Genomic DNA, 24265 nt, shown 5'->3' on the forward strand with positions numbered 1-24265 from the left:
TGAACATAACTAAACATTAGAGACATCTTGGGTAGTCATACTCAGTGAATTTGTTGATTGCATGACATCGTTCCTCGATGAACGTTAATTGCAGGAAATGGATTCAACTTCAATATCTTTCTATGAGACATTTCAGTATAGATGCAAATGACTGGGTTGCTGGCATGTCATTGTATCACAATTGCTTGGATCAATACTCAGGATGTATCTGTATTGTCTGGTTCAGATCTGATATTTACAGACAACTGGCACATCATGGAATATTGCTGAGTTTACAGTGCATAAACATGATCTTGTTCTGACAATGAACAGCATTATTATTATACCGTATATTACCGGAGATAAGCTAGCTGCATTACTAGGACCAGTAATGATTCTGTAGAAAGGAGTTGGCCTTTGTAAAGCTTACACTTTCATTAAACTGTAATTTCCCTCCAATGTTTATGTAGTTTGTAGCTATCTATTTGTGTATGCTACAATTTCAAATGAGAAAATATGTATACATAAACAATTAGATTACTTCCCGGGAAATAGCCAATACATTGTGAAAACAGGTATATTTTTGTTTTGCAATGTTACCCATGTTTCTTCTGACTTAAAAGCACACTTTCTTTGTCTCTTGACACTGATACATCGTCTGCACTAACTATAACCTATGATAATATTGACAATGCTCATTAACTGTCAGGTGTTTCTGAAATAGGATGCACTGCTACTATAGGTGTGTGTTTTTTTAAACCTCTTTTCACTTTCAAAACTCCACTTTGGAATATTTCTAGTGGAATATGTTATGAATTTACTGACATCAGCCACTAAAAAGAAGTTGTAGTTATCTCCTTTGATTTAATTCATTCACATATATATGGAACTTAAAAGTCTGAGATATAGAATACTAAAATATACAAGCAAGATAATAGTGTCTGATGAATGTTGCATATATTTACTTCAGGTGTCCAGTGTGAGTTGACAGCAGATATGTGCTATAACAATCCGTGTCAACACGGCAGTACATGCCATGTGTATGCAGGAGGAACATACTACTGTAACTGCACCATGGACAGGAAGGGGAGACACTGTGAGGAGCTCATATTGCCAGTCATCACTGGGGGCATCAAGGCTGAAGAAATATATGGCATTGCAGGTAGGAAACATCTTACTTCACCTCCTTCATTACTTCAGTTGTTAATGTGTCAAATGTTGGTATTCTTACAACAGGAATAATTGTTACTTGCCCACTATTTTGTGTATAGTCTATTTGCAAAGAGACAGGTGACTGATGATCCGCATTGCCCTTCCAGTTCTTCTGTTTGCCCAAGATGAACGCAGAAACAGTTGATGCTAGTTATTTTACAAAAAAAGTTTACTCATGGGCTCACACTTTAACTAGTTGTAGTGTTAAGATCACTTTGGGGAACAGGACCCTGGTCAGAAATCCCCAAAGCATATTTAGTTTAATCTCCGAAATGGCTTGATACATGCACCTGAAATTTTGTATGATCTTACAATAAGGATGATCAGGTTTGTTCAGGGCATCAAAATTGGAATTTCTGTGTGGCCACCAGGTAGCCATTAATTATTTTTATCCCCACCATGAAGCGGGGCAGGGGATATAGGAATGGAGTTTGTCTGTCGGTCCTTTTGTCCACTTCTCAAAGTGTACTAATTTTCTCAAAAACTATTTGAGTCGGAGAAATTTTACACACTGATGTTTCTGGTCATAATCTCAAATGAGTGAAAACATTAGCGTCATACATTCATTTTTTACAGAGTTATGGCTCTTGTGCTATGCTTTTCAACTTAGTGCATGCTGTGTGGAATGGACAAGTTTTCTCAGCAACTACTGAAATTACATGAACGAAAGTTTGCATGCTTATCTAAGAGAAACTTGGTTCGAAAATTGGTGACATCAAGTATTGTTTTACAGAGTTATGTCCCTTGCTCCTTGCTTTTCTACTCAATGCATTCTGCTGGAATGGGGACAAGTTTTCTCAGATACTACTGACGTTACATGAATAATAGTTTGCAAGTTTATCTAAGAGATACTTGTCAAGACTGAATTCATAAATTTGTCTCCTCATTCTTTTTTAAAGAGAGTAAGGGCCCTTGATCCATGTTATTTTACTTAGTGCATAGTGTCTGCAATGTGGACAAGTTTTCTTAGAAACTACTTATCTAAATTGTTTTTTCCAGAGAAGCTCCCTTTTGTGTATATTATTTTAACTCTTTCAACACCAGTCAACCAGAAGTGTTGACTGCTGGGACACCGAGTTCCCAGAGACTCTTGTGTGATAGATGAAGCCAACATTTATCAAAGAAAATACCTGCTTGTAAAATATATTTGCTACTACACGTTATACACCATTTGAAAGGTCTGATTCTATGGTTTATAAATATGGAAGTTATGTTTTTCACATTATTTAAAATAATGCATTTACAACTTAATTAAATTTGTTGTAAATAAAAAAATGTACGCGAACACGTTGTTAACATCCAGATTAAGGACCAAGGAAGCGAAAACTTGACGATTTTCGGCAAATATATGATTTCATAATATCCACGTACTTATTTCTGTTTTATTTTCATTGTTTAAGTAATTGGAAAGATCATTTTTAAAAGAATTATAAATAGTTTCTGTCACCACCCATTTCCCGTTTGTCGAAGAATGGCATATGCCACATCTCTGGAAAGCTTATTCCTTCATCTACACGCTCGTAACATTGACTGGGTTTTTACCGTAGTTATAACAAGCAATTTCATTGGATTAAAATTGGTTTCTAATGACGCTTTCTTGCTAAAATCTGCTACAAGTTTCGTGATTGGTCAATTTTGAGCACGTGACCTAAGGCAGCCAATCAAATTACAGCTGTGATACCAAGCTCGTGTTCGATAAATTACAGAAGTTTACGAAAGAATTTTGTTAAATTGTGTTATTCTGAACGTTTTGAGCAGGAAATCAGGTAGGTCCATAAAAATATATACTATTTTGACGTGACTACGGCTTGGCCGGATAACCGGCCTGCGGTGTCTGGGGACTCGATGCTTCTTGGCCGGATAACCGGCCTACGGTGTTGAAAGAGTTAACATTTAATCTTTTTGACTGATGACATAAGGCAGCCCAAGTGCCTATCTTACGGCTTTATAGGACTCTTTTTAATAGTTTATATTCACTACTATATGAACAATGAAAATTCTAATGTTCCTCATGGCGGGTGATGGTGATAATGCTGTTTTCTTGTTAAATTTGTTACATGTGTTGTTAGTAGTGGGAATCATCACATGCATTCCCTTTCTTTTAAGCAACATTTATGTTTACCTTGATTCATCCACCATACTGAAAGCTGAAGCTTCTTATGGCCATTACTCTTGACATTTGTTAGCAAAATGTAATGAATCTTAGTATGTACAACAGAACCATGTCCAAATATCATTTTATGGCTGAACCAATCCCTGTGTTTGTAAGACATGTTTGTTCCATACCCATGTTTTCAATGAGAAAAAATCAAGCATGTGATTGGCACAAATTGAGGATCAAGGTTGTACAAACTGAAATTGTATTTCACTTCCATATTATGGTAGCTTTATACATATGACTTTCTGTTTTTAAGATGTCTTCCAAACCAGAAGTGAAGTGATTAAATTGGAAAAAACATATAATTTTCCTATTAACATTGTCAGAGACCGATAACTAATTTCTACCAATTCAAAATCTCAATTTCATCGTTATGTATGTATTATGTATTACCGATGTATTCACACACTTAAAATCTATGAAAACAAATGTCCTCTTCCCTGTCCACCTTCCATATCTAGTTGAGAGATCAGTAATGTCCTCCCAAGCCTCTTTCTCCTCACTTCTCTTCTCTGAGTGTTAGTGTCACATTTTCACAGTTGTCATAGCACATTATTATCCCCCGCTACAAAGGGGAAGTGGGATATAGGAATGGGTGCTGTCCGTCCGTCCATCCATCACATTTCGTTTCCGGAGCATATCTTGAAAACCATACCATATTTCTTCACCCAACTTGGCACATAGATAGGTCTAGTGGTATACTGGGGCCTTTTGATAGTTTGGGATTTTTAAATAAAATTATTTTTTGAGTTTCCATGGCAACAACTTTGATTTAGACCAAAAATGGCGGTAGTCCTTGTTTCCGGAGCAGATTTTAAAAACCGTACCATATTTCTTCACCAAACTTGGCACATAGATAGGTCGAGTGGTGAACTGGTGCCTTTTGATAGTTTGGGATTTTTAAAAAAATAAATATTTTTTTTAGTTTCTATGGCAACGACTTTGACATAGACTGAAAATGGCAGTAATCCTCGTTTCTGGAGCAGATCTTGAAAACCGTACCATATTTCTTCACCAAACTTGGCACATAATATCATCTCTCAGTATTGAATACATTTCCTTTCTTGTTGGTAAGTTCTGCATTGCTTGTGTGTATGTTCCTCCAAAAGTGTCATGGACACGGTTGTTGCATTTATTGACTAACTTTATGCAGAAACACAACTCATTACAAATACAACAGTGTAACTGATCTTAAACCTACTCAACTATATAAACACTGCCTCCTATCCTATATATATTCTTGTTAACCATACCGTACTTCACTTGCTTGATAACGGTGTTAGAACCTACACTGAAACCATTGCTCCTAATTGTAATAAAGAAGTTGTTCGTCCATATGTCTCATCCTTATTCATTCCAAATACAGTTACATATATCATAAACTGCAGATGGCAAAACAACACCAGTAATAACTTTTTTTAGTGCTTCAAATTAGGCCATTTACAAAAAGGCCCAGTGAACATTGTTCACAGGAGCTAATGCATTGCAGACAACCGGACATGTAATATTGGCGGGGGATATGAGTATTTCATGCTTGTTTGGTTCTGGGAGTTGTCACACTGTATTGAAATTGTATCTTCAATTTACGTATTGCAGTAAGACTAGATAGTATTTATCGGACAATACAGCTGCAGTCTCTCACTCATCCTGTGCCAATATAAGACTCCAGGTGCTCCAAATGTATATGACTCCCACAGGGTGTTTTCACCAAGGTTTATGTGGAAGAAGGCAAAAAGGTAGGAAGTGGCCAAAAAGACAGTGAAACTCTGCCCTGAGCCGTAGAAGGTCAACCCTAGGCCTTCCCTGTTGTCTCATACTCCAACACTGTCCAAGAGTATGTTAGCAGACCTACTGAAGAGACAGCAAGAGGTTGGTAGCCAGATCAGCAGGGATGGCTGTCATCAGAAAGGAGCAGCAATCACCCCTTCATGCTGAGAAAGCTCCCCCGGCCAAGGACCACAAGAAAGGGAGCAAATTTAAGTGATTCGCCCTGCTAGACTTATCTGATTCACTCCCATCGTGTGACTACAAGCAGGGAAATCCTTTTAGGACTTGGTGGAGGAAAATTATCATCTCTTGAAGGGTATCAAGCTGAATGAATTTATGCCCCACATGTTGGAATATGTAGGTTACCGTGGCCCATCCATCTCAACACTAGAGCTCTTCACTCAACCATGTCCCAAGTTACAGGTTACAAGTCATCAACCAGGTTAATGATGGCACACAAAAATTGAGAAATGACGAGAAGCTACCAGTTCTCCAATTGTAACATCTAATGACCGAGTTAATGGTCCCCTCTTCCAGATCCTCCTGGTGTGGATGAAGACTGCTTCAAGTAGTCAAGTCTCCTTGTATGTTTCTGCTGATGTGTAGGCTCAATGATTTAAAATCAATCAAACAATATGCTCTGGATATTGAGGCATACATTAACTAGTTTGTGGCAGGAGTGTGTATTGTCACCCCACCACTAGAAGAATCTTCTGAAGGGTTTCTGGTAGAGGCTCTGGTTATACCATCTATAAAGACAAAATTGGAGTGATACAGTCTTCTAGATATCATTGTTAAAATGCAGGAAGAGTTACTTGCCATCCATACATGGATGTCCTGCCAATTCACTTATAAGTTAGGAACAATAAAATAAAAGCCGACGCTGCGATTCTTTCTTTTTTTTATGTGCCTATAATATCGTGGAGAGCAAATTGTTTATTTGACCAATGAGAGCCATTCTTCCAATACTGTTATGATATCCATAACTCAGTTCAAGATATCTGATTGGTTGTTAATACAAGATATGCGCATGATTATAGATCTCACACTGTGAGGTGAAATGAAATGAAATGGGGGTTTAATGTCATGACCAAGATTATCATTACATTTATATAAAGACGTGCATGTGCGGGCCTGCGTGCGTGTGGCTGCTTGTGCAAGTCCGGACTAATGCCGATTTGTGCTAGCCCACTGAGAAACCATGCTGCAGTTTAACATGAATACCCCACTCAGACACAGTATACTGACTCCCAGCCGACCAGTCCTTGTTTTAGCCCCTTGATACTTCACAACAGGCAGGGTAACAACAAGTAACGTCATTTGCTTTGTTACTGCCGGGGATCAAACCCCGCACTTTCCGCTCTCCAGGCAGACGCTCTACCACAAGACCAAGGAGGCGGTCAGATCTCACAAGGCATATGTTATATCCACACAAATTCCAGTACGAAACTTTGCACCTGAATGCCAAGATATCCTCCTTTAACCCAGATCAGGCAGAAAAATTGAGACATTGGACACGAATATAACAGTAGATCTGAGGAAGTATTTGCTTATAATCTTGACATTATTCTGATATAGGACCTTTTGAAGGGATTTCTTTCAATGTACACCTTATATTGGTCAAAACGAAGGAAACAGAACCATAATTGGATGGAAACCACTGAGTTATGGGTTCAATCTTCTCTTTTAATTCAGTAGACTAGTACAGGGTATTACTAGATGTTCGAACAAACCAATCTCTTGGGTATAATCAGGCAGTGGTGTAACAGAGGTTTTGTATTTGTCAGAATTATCAAACAATAGTTTTTATTGTTAGTAATTCCAAGGATACTACTTCTTCTGCAATCTAGGATAGCTGATGTTGGAATGAAAAGAGGTTTCCTACCTTGCACATGTGCAGGTTTTTTGGAAGGCAGGATACTATTACTTGCACAACTAATTATGGATAGTTGACAGTAATTTTTTTCTTGTGATGACAGCCAAATTACAGGATTTCTGGCAAAGATGTAATATTCTTTGAATTATTGACAATGATAACTATTATATGCAGTCAGCCGATCTCGAGGGGTATATGGTGTTAGGCTCACACACAGGGTACTTATATACAGCTGACTAATGACGTAAGTGAATAGAGGTACTTCCCTTTACCCAATGCATTCAGATAAACATGGTTCATTTCAGATCAAAGATACATATGTGAGAAAAACAAGTTACCTGAGGTGTGTTCCTATTGATTTCACACCGGGCTACATGAAAAATAATTGTCCGCTCCTAAACCAATCAGCTGGTATTTTAATGTAATTTGAGGTAATGTTTGTCACTGCATATGACATGTATTTTCCCCAACCGTCATCATTCAACCACAATTTTTTCATGATGGTAAATGGAGACTTAAAAAATATCTGGTATGAGGTCATAGGCATGCATTTTACCAAACTGAAGATAATGATATCACTCTGTAAATGCATGCTATTATGTAACGATATTTGTGTCTGCTTCTCTATTTACAAGTGGGGCGGTCGGGTAGCCTAGTGGTTGAAGCGTTCGCTCGTCACCCCGAAGACCCGGGTTCGATTCCCGACATGGGTACAATGTGTGAAGCCCATTTCTGGTGTCCCCCGCCGTGATATTGCTGGAATAATTGCTAAAAGCGGCGTAAAACCATATTCACTCACTATATTTACAAGTACTTGCAAACACTTTTCTAGTTAAAAGACACTATTTGTGGCCATTACTTTGCCAAGTTTGAAATCTCTTCATAATTCTATTTATTGTTTCATATCTTTTTAATAGTCCTGGAAATGTATGCTAAAATATTTTGAGAGTTGATTTTGAAAGCTATTTATATTAATGGATGTCTTTGTTGATATTTTAAACTGTTGACTATATGTCAGGTGAGCTAGAGTGTTGTAGCACTATATTTTAGTGGTTGAGTGTGTAACCAGATGAGCTTCAGCGTATGAACTTCATATCCAACCTGTTGCCTAAATGACATTTACCAAATGTCCAAGCTACGAGCTCATTGAGCACTAAGCAATAAGCACAACTATTGTCCATTGCTATTTTTGCCTGCTTATGATTGCAAGTATTGTTTAGAATACTCTGTTGTTTCATTATCAGGTGTTGGAGCTGGACTTATCTTCATCGTGCTCATCTTTGTCATGTGTCGCATGTGGAGGAGAAAAAAGCGAGAACGTAGAAGGAACAACATCACGTCTGGCATTGCAAGCGGAGATGATGAGATTCAGTATCATGGCATGAAAGAACATGAGATGAAACGCAAGTTAAGCAACCCAGATATGGCTGCTGTTCACACTTACACACCACAGCCTCCCCCTGTGCCCACAAGACCTGCCTCCTACACTCCTAGTACACATGACTCACTCAACACACTTAACAACTTTGACACTGTCAGAAACTATGGCAGTGCTGCAGATGAGTTGGAAACAACAGGTATACATAACATCCCAACATTCCAAGAATACCTGCAGACGTTCCAGTCTTCACACCGAAGCAGTCCAGTAATTCCATCAACTCTTCCTCCGCCACCAAGATCTAATGCACCCTCTGATTCAGATTCCATTCAGAAACAGCCATGGGAGTTTGAGTACCCTAATATTTTGGAGAATTACTCAGAAGGTAAGAAATTCTTTTTATTTCATAGTAATTAAATCCAATCCACATTTTTTACATCTGAAACTACAATGTATATGAAGCTGAAACTTTGCATTAATGATCCTAGCTTTGGTGTCTCTGGAAAACAGAATTTTAAGTGAATTTTAAACATAAACATTAGGGCAGCCATATTGAAAATATTGTGTATACAGGATGACATATGTTTTGTGGCATATTTTTATTGAAATGGGTTCCGTGCGTGCGTCCCGAAATCGTTTCCGGAGCATAACTCAGAAACCGTTAAATATTTCTCTACGAAACTCTGCATGTCTGTCAGAATCATGCTGAACTGGTGCCTTTTGCTATTTAGGAATTTTATAAATTTTTATTTTGTATGTTTCCATTGCAACAAGTTGGACTTAGGTTCTATAGGGTAGAGTTCGTTTCCGGAGCATAACTCAAAACCCATTCAATACTTTCTAACAAAACTTTGCATGTCTACCAGACACATACTGAACTGGTGCCTTTGATATTTAGCACTTTTATAATTTTTTATTTGTTACATTTCCATGGCAACAAGGTGGATTTAAGTTTTAAGATAGGGTGGGTTCACTAATTGAGTATAACAAATAAACTGTTAGATATGTCCTTGCCAAATATTGCATGTCTATATATAAAGCACATACAGAACTGGTGCCATTTGATATTCAGGAGTTTTAAAAATGTTTATTTTAGAATTTCTATTGCAGCTTTTTTGACATGGGCTAAGAGAAATGTTGGGTCAGTTACCTTGTTTGGGACCATAATGTGTTAAAATGGGCGGGGGATATAGATGACTTTATTGACTATACGCTTGTTCATTTTGATCCAGCTTAGACATTTGACTGCATTTACCCTTCTTTTTTTAACTCACCTGGTCCCATAGAAATCATGTCATCCATCCTAAAATTCTTCTCAGAAACCACTGAACCAATAAAGCTGAAACTTCACATGCCTCTTATCAACATGATGACACCTGAAGGTGTTGAAGAGATTTGAATCCATTTTTAATCAAGGCCACAACAGCAGCCATTGTAAGCAAGCTATTTATGGCTTTTTCAAATTCCAACTGCTATTTGAAACGTCCATCAAATTTGCATTTTATATCACTGTCAAGCATGTGATTCTGTGATTCAGAATATTTTGTTTATACTTCAAATGCAATGATAATTGACAGGCACCTGCTAAAGCTAGACGTGCAATTTCTTTACTTCGTGTGCAATAGTAGTTACGACACGCTGTGTAAGGGTCAATTATGCCAGAACCCTACCATGAGTTTGAACCCCTGATTGCATGGATTATGATACTGGTTTATCAGCACCATGACCATGCTTGCTTCTTTTTACTAAAGTGGCACTGGCCTAGTACCTCCATATCTTTGGCCTCTTTCTTTCCACAGTGAGCTGACATAGCATGATATACCTAAAATACTGTCCAAAGCAGCATTTAGACCACCTCACACACTCTCTATAAACTCGCTTACTTATTCTGATGGCTCACTCACACAAGGTCTTCATCGACTCTCAGATGCCAATTCTGGTGGTGAATGTGTCCAACACGTTAATCATAATAGAAAGGAGATATATACTGTGATCACTTAGGATGGATGAGAGCATTACCCAGCAGTTATAGAAGGATGTCAAGTAAAATATTGAACTCAACTTATGTTCATGGAGTTGAAATCAATTTTTAGAATATATTTTTGTGTTATCTGTTCAGATCTTTGCCCACATTTGTCCCCATAATAAGGTCTACATAACTAATCTACAGAAAAACAAACCTGTTGCCTTCAAAGTAGATAATGTTGAAGAATGTGTCATCATTGTACTTGCAGTTGACAAAAAACAAGTGACAAAGTCAATGCCTGGCATGATGGTGCCTGTTGCACAGTGTGGACTCCAGCGCCAGGATGCTAGTTCCTACAGTAGTTTGCCTGTGTCAGAGAGTGAAGAGGACCTGAATGGTGAGCCAAACAACCTGTCTTTGAATAAAAATGTATACCATTGTAATAAAAGTGATACAAATCAAATTTTGTATCATAAATCTTTTAGGACCATGCAGGTTGTTAAATGTCTGTTGATAAACAGCCAAGTAGGGATGGGGCAGCTTAATTATGAATGTGCATTTGAATTTGAATTGATGTTTATTGAGAAGTTTATTTTAATCAGTATAATTCTCACAAATACATAAACCTATTATATCAGTGCCATAAATCCTGCATTTTGGCTGTGATTATGGTATAAAAGTCTTTAAGATTTTCAAAAAAAGGCCTCTTTACTGTCCACCATTATTCGTTGTGCAAGTAATTGTATCTTGCTGCCAAGGCTTCTTGCTCATGCTTTATGTGTAATGATATCTTTTTGTGGTTACATGCTAGTTTAATATATAAGCCAGTGTTAGTCTAGTTATGTTGTGACCCTTTGGTGACAGATTCTTATGTAGTCTCATTCAGGGATCCAGAAACTAGTCTGTGCACCCATATTATCCAGTTGTGACTGTAAATTGTCAGATTTGAAAAAGTGCAAACCAAACTTTTTAAAATTTGTCCCGGATATTTTTGAGAAAGTACTTGCCGGACATTACAACCTGAGACTAGTTATAACAAAGGACATACGATGAGGAGAGCTGCAGCCAGACTGACATGTGTTTTTGTTGTTAGTGTATACATGACTTGCAGTGGTTACCGAGAGGTATCAGTCAACATCATTTTGTGAGATGTAGAAACTATATCATATGCCTTCAGGGAATTCAGGTGATAACAAACTTAAATTGGTCAATAAAAATATGAAATTTTAGATAAAATATCAGTAGACATGATGATTTAGCATGTAAATTGTACTTCCTGTTCTGCTAGGCATTGTTTTATATGTAGTAATATAGATTACTGCGTGTATTTTCTGTGAAGGAAGCCGGAAATGACAATCACATATACACACATATTCTACCAATCTACCAGGGATTTGGCTAAAAACATGACATAGGAGAATTTTGATGATCGTAAGATTTGTTTTGAAACTCTTATTTTATCAGAAATAATATATTCCTTGCAGTTTTTACCATATATTTTTAAAGTAATAATAACTATAAGAGTCACACTTTGGAACAGCTGATTGCTATTGCTGTATATTTTTTATGTTTGAACAATTTGACCCGTCATAGTTGAGATGTCCCTGTGGACTGGTGAAAACGTTATGTTGACATAATGTTAGTCAAACTACAACAAATATGACTTTTTATGAGTCAAAGTGTGGCATATGTGAAATATGTATCCCTTCTCTGTCAACTAAAGTTCGTTTCAAGGTATCAATATCGGTAATCTGACCGTGGTTGCTGTAAATAACAGGGAGTCACTTCACACACAATTTCGCCGAAGTTTATGTGAACAATATTGAATGAAATGTTGAATAAATTTAATAAAATAGATTACAAACATAAGTCTATGTATACAATGAAGACTTTTAATAAGAAGATAGTATAATAACAGTATAATGTGAGTAATTCGGTACGGATGTGTTGGCATGGTATTTCCGGTGTTGAGGCTTTTTGTTTGTATTGAGGAAAAGACATGAAAACTTATTGTGGTGTGTTTCATAGACAATAAAGTGTGCATTATACTCAAGAAAATATGGTACATGTTATGAAAGTGACTCTTGATTTTGTTCTTTTATTATTTTATTGATACATGAATGTCCAACAGTAATTGTCAAAAAAGAGGTAGCGTGAGCCAAATACATACATCTAATTGGCAAAAGAATATTCCGGATCCCAGGTCTAAATGTATTTAACAGATTTTCTTGAGTATAGTGCGCACCCCCCTGTAGCAGATTCAATATTTTGAAAAAGAAAAATTTGAATACCAAGCGCAAAAAAGAAATTACACCGTACCCCTTTGCGCAGTCCGGCAAACGAACGGGTGATGAGAAACTTGGTCAGTACAAATTCAAAATTTGAGATAAAAAATCACCAGACATGTTGATTTACTGTTTAAATTGTATTTTTTGTTCTGCTAGGCATTGTTTTATATCCAGGGATTGAGATTACCTTGTGTATTTTCTCGTAAACTAAGCCGGACACAGCAATCAGCTGTACACACGTTATTTTTGGAATCTACCAGTGATTCGGTCAAGACACACCCAATGATATAACTTTACAGGATTTTAATGCAAGGATCGGCAAAAATTGTATCTGAAACTATTTTTTTTATCAGGAATAATATATTCCAATATCTTTTTAATTTAGATGCAGCTTTTACTAAACATATTTAAAGTAATAATAACCCTAAGTGAAGCAGCTGATCACTATTGCCGGGTGTTCATTTTTACATTGAACCAGTCACCATCAAGGCTCCCGTGCACGTGATCGCAAGAAATTACGTGTTGACATAGAATCGTCCAACAAAAACAAATATGACTTTTAACGAGTCACAGTATGGCATATATGATATATGTATCCATTCTCTGTCAACTAAAGTTTGTTTCAAGGCCTCAATAGCGGTAATCTGACTGTGAGTGCCGTTAATAACGGTGAGTTGTGCGATCTTCCGATCGCTTCACACACGATTTCGCCGAAATTAATTAAAACTATATTAAAAGGAATTTTTAATAAAATTAATAAAACAAGTTACAAACATAAGTCCAGATATACAAAGAACACTTTTTTATAACCTGACAGTGTAATTACATGACTAATTTGCGTACTTCAGTATGGATTTGTTGACATGGTTTTTCCGGTGTTACGTGCTCACGGTAATGTCTTTCCAAACATCAAAATTCATTAATTTGTGTATAATGCGCACCCCCTTCTACACAGCTGTGTTTTTTGGAAAAAAAGTGCGCACTATACTCAAGAAAATATGGTATTATTAATGTAGAACTTGTTGTGGTCTCAATATGCCTGAAGTACTGCTAATATGACTAAAAATCTTAACTCAATCATTCATTCTTGTAGATGTGCAAGATGGGAAACCTCACTTCTTTCCTGTGTGCTTGTGTCAACATAAAAGTTCTCACCGTATTTATCAATTTGTATCTTCAGTAAACATATTCTAGTGAGACAATATAGTTATTATCCTGCCTTGAACCTTAAACACGTAGTTGCCAAGTGATAACATGTTGTTGGTCAAGATGGCGTCTCTCTCGTCCGTTAGCTAGAAGTGTGATAACTTTAAGATTGTGGAAACCCTCACTCATCCTGCAGGCAGTGCAGATACGAGAAGCGTACAGACTACGCCTGGTGCTTCCAGCGCGCACCACTTTCACAAGAGATTTTATCCATGGTGGTAGATTTAAAGAACACTAAGAGGCCATGAGTGGGGAACCAATTAGTATTAGTATGACCTTGGTATGCAAACAGCTGTCAGTCCCACTGAAGTATGATTTCAAGGTGTCGACACAGAACCTGTCTCACAACCATCAGGGGCACTGCACACAGTATCAGTGCAAATTCATTTGAGTTTGTGAGTGACCGAATGGCTTAATGAGCACCAGTTCAGATCGCTGTTGAAAGGTGACTGTCTTATCCATGCCAAACATTTTGATCATTGCTGGTGTGGGTACTGTTGGGTACTGTTGGATCTGCACGGAAGTGCCCACAAACAGCTGGTTTGGATTTCACCTCTTGCTTGGGTTGTTTGGTCAGTGACCGAAGGATCTGCACAGGGACAGCTCAATAATATTTCGCTGCTCGTTCGGATCGCGAACGGTCAGATACCAAGGGACCCTTGGAAGTATTCCTTCCTAGCCATCAACACAATTATGATGGATGGCATAATCATGAGTCACGGAAGTTGTTGACAATGTAGGAAGCAGCGTGAGCACCATGGGCACAGGACATTACAATTTGACCAGAGGGAATGGCCTTTGCATGGAACTTAAGACCAGAGCATGGAACCAGTTGCCTCCAACCCTTCAGCTAATATGTCAACCAGGCCTTCTAGGAAGCGGCCAGTGAGTGCCACAATGCCCAGTGGGAAATTATATGATGAATCCATTCCATATTTGATGGATCCAGACTTCATTCAAATGATGGTTCAGGTTTATACGTTACAGTCTGTTAATGTTCAAGATTGGGGACCGTCGGTTTAGTTACATTAAGTTACAGTTCGGGAGAAGGTCCTTCTGACCTAGGATCGGACTCAAGAGTGGAGTGATGTTTGCCATTCTATTGATTCCCAGAGATGGATTTACAACCCTCTATAGATTATGAAGCAGGACACTTTGGGCTTAATTAAAATAATTTTTTCCCCCAATTAATGCCAGGAGATGAGGAACCAGTAACCCACATGTTTGGAGTTCGTAGAGTATTGGAGTCTTTTCACCACCACTGTATGCTTCCTTGGCATAGTTATGGCAATTTAATCATGAACAAAGCTAAAGACTGGCTCAAGAGACTTTGGAGTGAGGAAAAGCTCCCACTCCCTCGGCTAAGTAGGCTAACCTACAGCATGCATGAGTGCCCCCAACTTTGAATATATAAGTCGATCAGATCACCAAACATGCCCATGCCCGTTCCATTAACAGGACTGCAGGAATTTGATTTTTTTAAACTGCCAAACCATGGATGTTGGACCCTACATAAATTGGTTTATAGCATGTGTACACCTCGTCTTACCACAAATGGAGCATCCCCATCTGTACTGACCAGGATGCTTCGGTTTTGGGCTGAAGAGCTTGTATGCACAGTTCCATGTTTCAAGGACCATGGAGATCAGGTGAGAACAATCTGCACATAAATTGTCTCAAGATGAGAGCAATTTTTATGCATTCGAGTGTAAGGACCATTTATTCTGATCATGACAAACACTACGGTAGTGGCCTACATACAGGGACAAGGAAACAAGTCAACTGGATTTTAATGCTTGAGACTACACATTAATGTGATTTGGTAGACTGGACACCATGCACAATGAGGCCTTGTCACTTACCTGGAAGCTCAACAAATTGACATACAAGCCCCCCTCCCCAACAGTGCTCATATTGGCTGTTTTCGTCTCCATCTTCACCTCATTGCCCAACTCAGACAAAGGAACATTTAGGGTATACCGTTCTACAGCATGACGGGTTAAAGATTGGAGATCGTCCCGTCCTCAACCATCTGTGAGATTGTTTCTGCTTGAGGACGTCAGTTCTCTGCGCACTAACCCCAAATGGAACCTCACTCTGTTTTTTTCATCACTCTTGGAACCTCTATTGGAACCACTTTGTTTCTGCCTTCGTCACTTTAAACGACCAGGAAAACAGCTTTCCTTCTTGCAATGGCTGACGTATCCAAGCTGTAAGCTCTCAATTACTTTGGTATTACTGCTGAGGAATGGAGCACTTTCACTATCTTGCAGAACATCTATAGCCTCGAGCCAGTGGTGGCAGCTCAAGTCTAGTAGCTTTCCCACCTTGACTGGAAAAGGTCTGCAGCTACAAACCTTGAAAGGTAGTTACCATTTTGATCCTATGGTCTACCAAGGGATTAGGCAATTCAAAAGTTAACGGCAGTCCTGAACTTCTCAACCCAGGAAGATTTCAAGGACACCCAGTTTCATGGGTCAGGAATTTTACCTTTAAATGGAGTCGACTGTGATCGAATTATCGAGGGTAGCACTAAATTTCAAAACCCACTGTTTCCCTTGGGTATATCCTGGCACTGATGTAATAGAGGTTCACCTATTCCTAAGAATTATCAAACATTAGGTATCATTGCTACTAATTTAAAGAAGACTACATCTATTACATCAGTGCCATAAATCTTGTATTTTGGCTGTCAGCACACAATAAAAAGCAAAATAATATCCTAATCTTTAAAAAAAAAATGTTACTCAAACAATGACTTTTTGAATTTTGGAAAAATAGTGTGGGCAGGCAGCCCATATTTTACATATATTTTTTCTCTTTTTTTTTTGGGGGGGGGGGGGGGGGGGGGGGTCAAAGAAGTTTGTAACCTAATAAACAGTTGAGAACAATCAACTTTGAAAAGGGCCTCCCTACATAAATGTTTTCTATGATGAGTAAAATACTGATAATTTTGATTCTCTTTTACCAATGAGAAGCAGCTAAGGAAGAGAATATATGGATGTCAACTTCTTTATTATGAGGAACACAACAATTCGGGGTATATGCTTACTCCTTCATCTGGTGAAACGAAACGTTAAGTTCCACATAATAAAGAAGTTGATCCGAAACAATGTGTTTCTCATAATAAAGAAGTTAACATCCATATATTCTCTTCCTTATGTGTATCACTTCTAAATGCCTTTCAAAGACCTTGAAGCAGCTAGTTTTTATCTTCAGGCAGTAAGACCAAGCCATTTCACTATTGTAAATATTACTTACACAAGTCAACTTCATTGAATCTTCATGTTGCCCAATGCACAGTATCAAAACATCTTCCAAATAGCCAATGCATTTCTGTTTTCATCATCCTCTGCCTGTGTCTATCCGGTGAATTAGTACTTACTTTCTTTACACAATTATTCCGACCTCACTATAAGACAATAATTATGAAACTTGTGAAAAACAACTTCAGAAATATGTATTCAAACTGTATGAAAGTTCCCGAAGTCCAATACAGACAGAAGCCAAGACTTGCATCATTCCCAGTTGCATCATCCAGCAAATGAGCTGATGATCACAAGCGGGCAGTGTCAGACAGAACAGGAGAAGGCAGAGCCTTGTGCTCCCTTAAGGTAGCTAAAGCCCATGTGGATTCCAGGTTAGAATTGGTCTCCAGCAACCTATGCTGATCAAGGCAACCAAATGGTTTGGGTGGTCAGTTTCGATGATTTAGTGGTCATCCAACCCCAACGGCGTGGATCATTGCTCGCAATATCTCACTGAATTATCAGGGGCAGACTCGATTATTTACAGGCTGCCATCATGTACCTGGAATATTGCCAATTGTGGCATTAAATAACAAATAAAGCATACTAGTAAGATAGCAAGAAGCATAGGACTTTCTGGTTTAGAGTTGTGCTGCTTTGCCATGTTTTTCAAAACTAGAATAATGTCATTAGACTTGAAATGCCATTTAATTTCTCGTCATGTTAGCTAGAAGCAAGGTACACTCAAGTCTTGTTAATCCGAAGAATGGCTTTATCCAACACAAATGATAAGAACCATTTAAATTAGTGCTATTTAAACCTGTTAATCCAACAGTCTCGCACTCGACTCCAACACACCTAATTTGCAACAAATTACCAAAATCACTCATAAATCAGTCTCGTTAATCAGGTCGTGATCACCGTACTATGTAGTCATCTACCCGTGAGTACACAGTCCCGTCTTTAGCTACAAAATGAGTCGACTTATTGGCTGCAAATTACAATTGCTGCAGAGCAAGCTTGCTTTAAAAAATCACATGCGTAGATTACCTTAATCTCATAAAATCAGATACAAGTTCTGGCTACAGCTGAGGACATCCCATTACATGTCACTTCAGAACAACCTTTCACAAACTTTAACCGATCAATGAAATGAAAGCAGCTTTCTTGGTTTCGGTACTCGTTTCAAACTGGAAACTTCCATTCCAGACTTTCAAAAGTATTTGGAATCAGTTGATAGTAGTTTTGTGTGAAGTATTAGAGGTTGCATGATTAGAAAACATATTCCACTAACAATGTAACAACAATTTGAATATTTCATTGTTAATTTTTTTACAACAATGTGTTTGCCTTGTTATTTATCGTGTAGTTGTCCAATTTTCAATCATCGAACATTGATACTGTTTAATTTCGTTTATCTCTCGTAACATACTCATTAATCCGACATAATCAAATGCAACCAACCATGTCTGATTAATGAGATTTGACTGTACCGGTACTTAAATCTGGTGATTATGGTGGCAACTTACTTCACCAAACTGAAGGTGATGCTATCACATTGGAAATGTGTGGCTGTATGTAATGATTTCTGGTTCCTTCCAAGAGATTATGGTGAAGGGTTGCTTCTGAGTTTGCAAGTATTTGAAAACATTTTTCTCTGGTTCCATTGTATAAGAATTGTCAAGTATTTGTCAAACAATTTCAGGTCATACAATTTCAGGTAATAGAGAACTATACCAAGACATCATTGGGCCCATGAATCTACATTGTTTCTCATTTTCTTCTTACCTTTCTCTCCAGCTAAACGTGGGAAAAGAAAAGGTAGACATTGCCGTGCTGCCTGCGTGATCTGTGTTATACTGGTGCATGAATGTATAGTCTTGTCCTTATTTCTCTATCTGCCAGGGAGCAAACCATCAGTGACCCCATTGACAACATCTCTATCATGTCCTGCATTTGTATTGTTGGCAACTAAATCTTCTGCCAAATAGTTGTAATGATATGATACAAAGTAACAACCAGTTGTTTAGTTTACTTTTATGCATGTCCTGAATGCATGTTTTCTGTACATCTTGTATGTATGTGAAGCAATAAGGCTCATTCAGTCTGAATATTAATATGGATATTTTCCATCTTAAAATAAGATAATAGGTTTTCAAATTCCCACAGTTTTAGGAAGTACTTCCTCCTGTTCGTGTGGTTTGAATGCTAAAAAAATAATTTACTCTTCTTATTGTTATGTTTAGCATATATCCCATCATTTCTCTAGTAGTATTTCATTACACCAAGTGCATCCGTTGTGTTTTCTTATGTTGAGTGCACAATTGCCACTTTTTGTTATTCTCTTCCAAACTGTCTACTCACCTTTGAACATGTCTTAGCTTCGGATAGCTATTGTTTGCACTCATTCAGTTCATGTGTATACAGTATTGTTTCTGTGACAACAATAGGCAAGTAAGTACATCAGAGTTAATACATTACCATATCCTCTTCCAGCAATTAGTGTAGTGGAAGGTAGGAATCAGTATTAGTTGGGCTTCACCTCTATGGTCTGCTTTATATGACATTTTCAATTTTGGCCTTGATTTAACTTTTTTCCATGATTTGACCATGCTGTCAATTCTCTCAGTATGTATTCTACCTAAAATGAGTGTGACATTGGCATAAACAACTATTTATCACATTGTCAACATACTCATGTTGTTAATGTTTGACACCCTACATAACTACATGATCCTTTAATAATGATATTGAGTACATACTGAAAAACGTTTATGGCCACTACAGGGTAAACTTTCTCAAAGTTCTTTTGGTTCTCTAAGCATCATGTTTGTGGCTGCCTTTGTTGACATTTTAAACTGTTGACTATAGGTGAGCTGCTTTGCTGTGGCACTAATATTTATGGGGTTATTTTCACATCTGTTTTGTCACCACCTTTTTTTTTAATTCATCATACATGTTAATCACCAATTAAAGTTGAAGCGTTACAACATTATTTCTTCATAAGTCCGGTTAGCGACAGCCTTGTGGTGTTATTTTCACATATTACTTAAACTGTTGCCTTGAAATATTGGTGAAAGGTTGTATCAGTTGCTGTGTGGTGTGGATCATTATTGCATCTTTAGCCACTAGTCCAAAATCAGAGTTTTATGGGAATCGCTGATATCTGACCATTTACTCTGAAGACTAAACTCTGGTGAAAAAGATACAAGGTTTTCAAGGTGTTGCTAGATAGGAAGTATCCCTAGTAACACAACTAATCGCATGCAATTACTGCATGTGAGTATATTGACTGCAGGCTTACCCAAGGTACCACCACAAGGTTGACATACCTTGGCTTTAGATTATGCTTGAACTCACCAACTACATGCATGTAATTGACATTACATTTCTAATAGTACTATTTAGCTGACAGCTGCAGAAATGAGGACTATGTTACAATCTGAGAACTGAAAACAACTTGAATATTTGATAGCAATATTCTAGAGAACAAATTTTCATGTTCAAGTGTGCATTAGAGGTTTGACTTTAGTCTTAGTCCTCTGCATTTGGTGCATGGATCTATATTTTTACTGATTCACATTGTATGTTTTCAGGCTATCACTGGGACACATCAGACTGGGCCCCAAGGCCATCTCTCCCCAATATCAGTGAGGTACCATCTAAGGAAGTCCCAGATTCCCCAAGTTCCAGTAACAACAGCAATGACTCCAACATCCATATTAGCAACATTGAACCTGACCCAGGAACAGTGACTGATGAGCCAGAATATGTTGAAGACTCTGAATATGTTGGAGATTCAGAGTATGCAGAAAATGAATTTGAAATAGATGACCAAGATGACCTTCCTCCCTGCTATGCAGACCATCCCAACTATCAACAAATCTTGGAATTGCGTGACATGGACGACACTTACGAACTACCTCAAAGTCTTCAAGTATCTCATCATCCAAATCACTACCTACCAAACTACAGCTTTAGTGGACAGATGGAGCAAGATGGATGGCCTGACCCCCCAACTGATGATGACAATAGTAATGTCAGTGATGATAATGATAACGACAGCGTCATACACTATGCCTACCAGAATGTTGGTCCTCAAAGAAGTAATTTGGCTCCAGGTTACACTACAAGGAGTGAATATAATACAGATCATAACAGATCAGCAGCATCAATAATGGATGACATGAGTGTCTCGGCTGGTGGTTATACATCAACTAATGGGTCATGTTCTGATATTTCTGCATATTTGTGTGAAATAGAAGACAGTGAAATTAACCAGAGTGAGGATAGTGGTGATGAAGACCAGTCTTCACAAAGACTTCTAGCTGCCCATCTCCACACACAAGTGTGAACAGATCTTTCGAACAAACATTCAATTGTCATTTCCTAGATCTGATGTCTAACATTTCATGGTTGTGATCCGTTTTATTTCCTGCAGATTCAGATATTGTTGTTCTTTGCCAAATGTCTTAGAAACACATCATTAATGTGGACTGATGTTATTTACACTGTTTACTTAGATAAAATTGTGTGCCAGTAGAAAATAACATTGAGTGTTTACAGTTTGTGCAAAGAATGCAATGTTTGTTCTTAATGCATTATCTCAGTTTAGAAGTCATGTATCATGTACTTGACAGCGGATGTGTGATGTTGGGGTTAAAACATCTGATGGCTGCTGCAAAGAGACTAGTCTAGCTGTGATGGTGCTGAATGTAGCTGATGTGCATAGACTTTGATATGATTCACTTCATTAAGATTACCTAGATATTCTGTTATATTCTATTCAAATATTTTGAAGTATGGTTATTATGTTGATCAAGTACAGATGTTATGAGGACATTCCAGTATGAGGAGGCTTGAACCTGCACATGGGAATGACTAGTCAGGTAACATTATTGTTTGGAATTTGTGAACATCTATTCCATGTTACAAACTGATATTTTTTTTAAACATTTCATGCACGCATTCAGAATGATTTCATTATTATAACATCCCCCAATATTGCACACTTTATTTCACGTCGTTTCTTTGGTTGTGAACACATTGTGAATATATGTTAGTGATAGCAATGTTCTTGTCTGAACTCAGTGATAAGCAAGTAGTGTTGACAAGTACTTGCTAAGATAATATTTTCATATTCTGCTTCTTTAAACTATTTCTGCTAGTAAATAGCATATATTGATGTAACAATAGTGTAGCTTCCCATTGTTTGACATATTTACTTGAGAAACTGTTAACAAATTTGTTGGATTATGAGATATCATGTGTGGCCATGACAAAATATATATTTTTCAACATTTTGTGGGTTGTTTTGTATTGATTTTGTAAGAAACATCTCAATTTTATCTCATCTGACCCAGAGGTTCACATGAGCTTGTGTCATTGCATGTTGTCCAGTGTTAACGTCTCCAAACCATAATGCCTGTGATGCTGAACTATCACATGAATGATAATATTGTCTTGTAAACATTGAAAGATGGGAATCACATTGAAAGATGGGAATCACATTGAAAATGTCGTTCAGTATTCCTATGGCCAGAAAACAAAAGTTGTGAAGCGTACCTTTAGGTCTCTGGAACCGTAGGTGACCTATATATAACATCAATGTCAGTGTGAAGGCGATTTGTTTGGCATTTTCACTGAAATGTTTGATTTCCTTCAAATTTCTGTTTGCTATGGTTGTAGTGGATGTTTTATTGGAATACTTATGTATGATAGTAATAGGTCACAGTGACCTACATTCCATTCGTAGCATATGTTATATATTTCTTCTTGTGTTGAATTTCAACTGGGACATAATATTTGTTTATATGCTGTATAGCCCATGGGAGTGTTCCCGAAATACTTGTAAATGATTTAGAAGATCAAATTAACATCTAATGCTATAGTAAGTTTATGATACCTCAAGGAGTGTATACAATTGGTACATATCATGTTGAAATGGTATGGTTTTTTTGTGCTGAACCAACCTCCTGGTGTTGGCATATGTTTGTGAGAACTAACACCCATGTTTCTTATAATAAAATAGTCAAGCAGTTATTTGGCTAATATTGAGGTTCAATATTAATAATCATTGGAAGTGGTTATTAATTTCTTTTTCATGTAGCTGAAAGGACTTACAGATTTCTCTAGCCAGAGTTAATGTCGTTAGAGTGGAACTGCATTTAGATTCCTCATTTTGTGAGCTAGTGGCAAGGTATTTTAGTCTGGTTAGAGGTTGTTGTTGGCATTTATTCCCCCAAACAGAAGGTTATAGTCTCAAGAATTCTGGTGGTTCTAGAAATGGCAGTGAATGGGCTTCTTCACTTTTTTGTAAGTACTTTCAAACATTTATCTATTTTTACGCGACTGTTAACCCATGAATCATTATGAAGTATAATATCTAATGTGTATATGCTTTTCTGAAACAATGTGTTTTTAGAGCTGAAATCATGTGTACAATCTTTTTCAAATATTGTTTAAAACATAGCCACAAGGATTCTGTTTAACATTGTGTGCACAACCTTAGGAAACTGCTGGGACTATGCAACTGTTAATTTGGATAGATTATCCTTGAAGTTGTCATGGAAACATGCTCATAGAATTTTAACATGCCAATGCGCCTGGTGTCCATATTTGGCAGGACATTTTGCATGGCAATTTAAAGCTGTTTTGAGGGTATACTCTGCAGCATTTGTAAATATACTTATGACATTAGAGATGACCCCTTAACCTTTGATAACTGAGAAACATTCAGTTAATGCTTTTATTTGTATTTTTGTATACATCTGCAAGAAGATTCCCAACATTTCATTTGAGCTACATTACCTCTGGGTTATTTTTATAGCACTGCTTTTTATGGGCCATAAACATAATTAAGGATGTAGTACACTGTGAATTTTCTTATGAGAGAAATGTATGTTTAATGCCATTCACCAAATCAAATTGATCTCTTGTTTATTTAAGTTATATCCAGTGTTCTTTCAACAAAAAACCCTGATCTTCCTTAAGATTTGTATGGATGTTGATATTTCAAATATGCATGTTTCTTAATCAAGATCAAAATGTGATTTAGTCACTATAATTGTGTTCCCACCTGTATTCAGTCAGTTTAAAAATAAGATGTCAACTGACAATCTGTTAAGTAGGTAACGAAAAATGTAAGAAAATAATGCACGATGGTTGTTTTTTCTTATATATGCTGT

General features: G+C 37.4%; 1 protein-coding gene across 4 annotated transcripts in view; it reads left to right on the plus strand.

Annotated features, from left to right (window-relative positions):
* LOC139450511 (protocadherin Fat 1-like) overlaps positions 1-22569 on the plus strand; it is a 247276-nt gene extending 224707 nt beyond the window's left edge. For 3 of the 4 annotated variants that reach the window (XM_071232241.1, XM_071232242.1, XM_071232245.1), the window contains 5 exons: positions 950-1141; positions 8237-8755; positions 10605-10733; positions 18879-18899; positions 20675-22569. In XM_071232241.1, the coding sequence (XP_071088342.1) occupies positions 950-1141; positions 8237-8755; positions 10605-10733; positions 18879-18899; positions 20675-21432 (1619 nt within the window). In that variant the 3' untranslated portion in view covers positions 21433-22569. The remainder of the gene's footprint in view (positions 1-949; positions 1142-8236; positions 8756-10604; positions 10734-18878; positions 18900-20674) is intronic. The other variant, XM_071232243.1, reaches the window with a different exon arrangement.
* Positions 22570-24265: the final 1696 nt, after the last annotated feature.

This window comes from Haliotis cracherodii, unplaced genomic scaffold (assembly GCF_022045235.1).
Source record: "Haliotis cracherodii isolate W230 unplaced genomic scaffold, xgHalCrac1.p SCAF_8, whole genome shotgun sequence".
Classification (NCBI taxonomy): Eukaryota; Metazoa; Mollusca; class Gastropoda; order Lepetellida; family Haliotidae; genus Haliotis; species Haliotis cracherodii.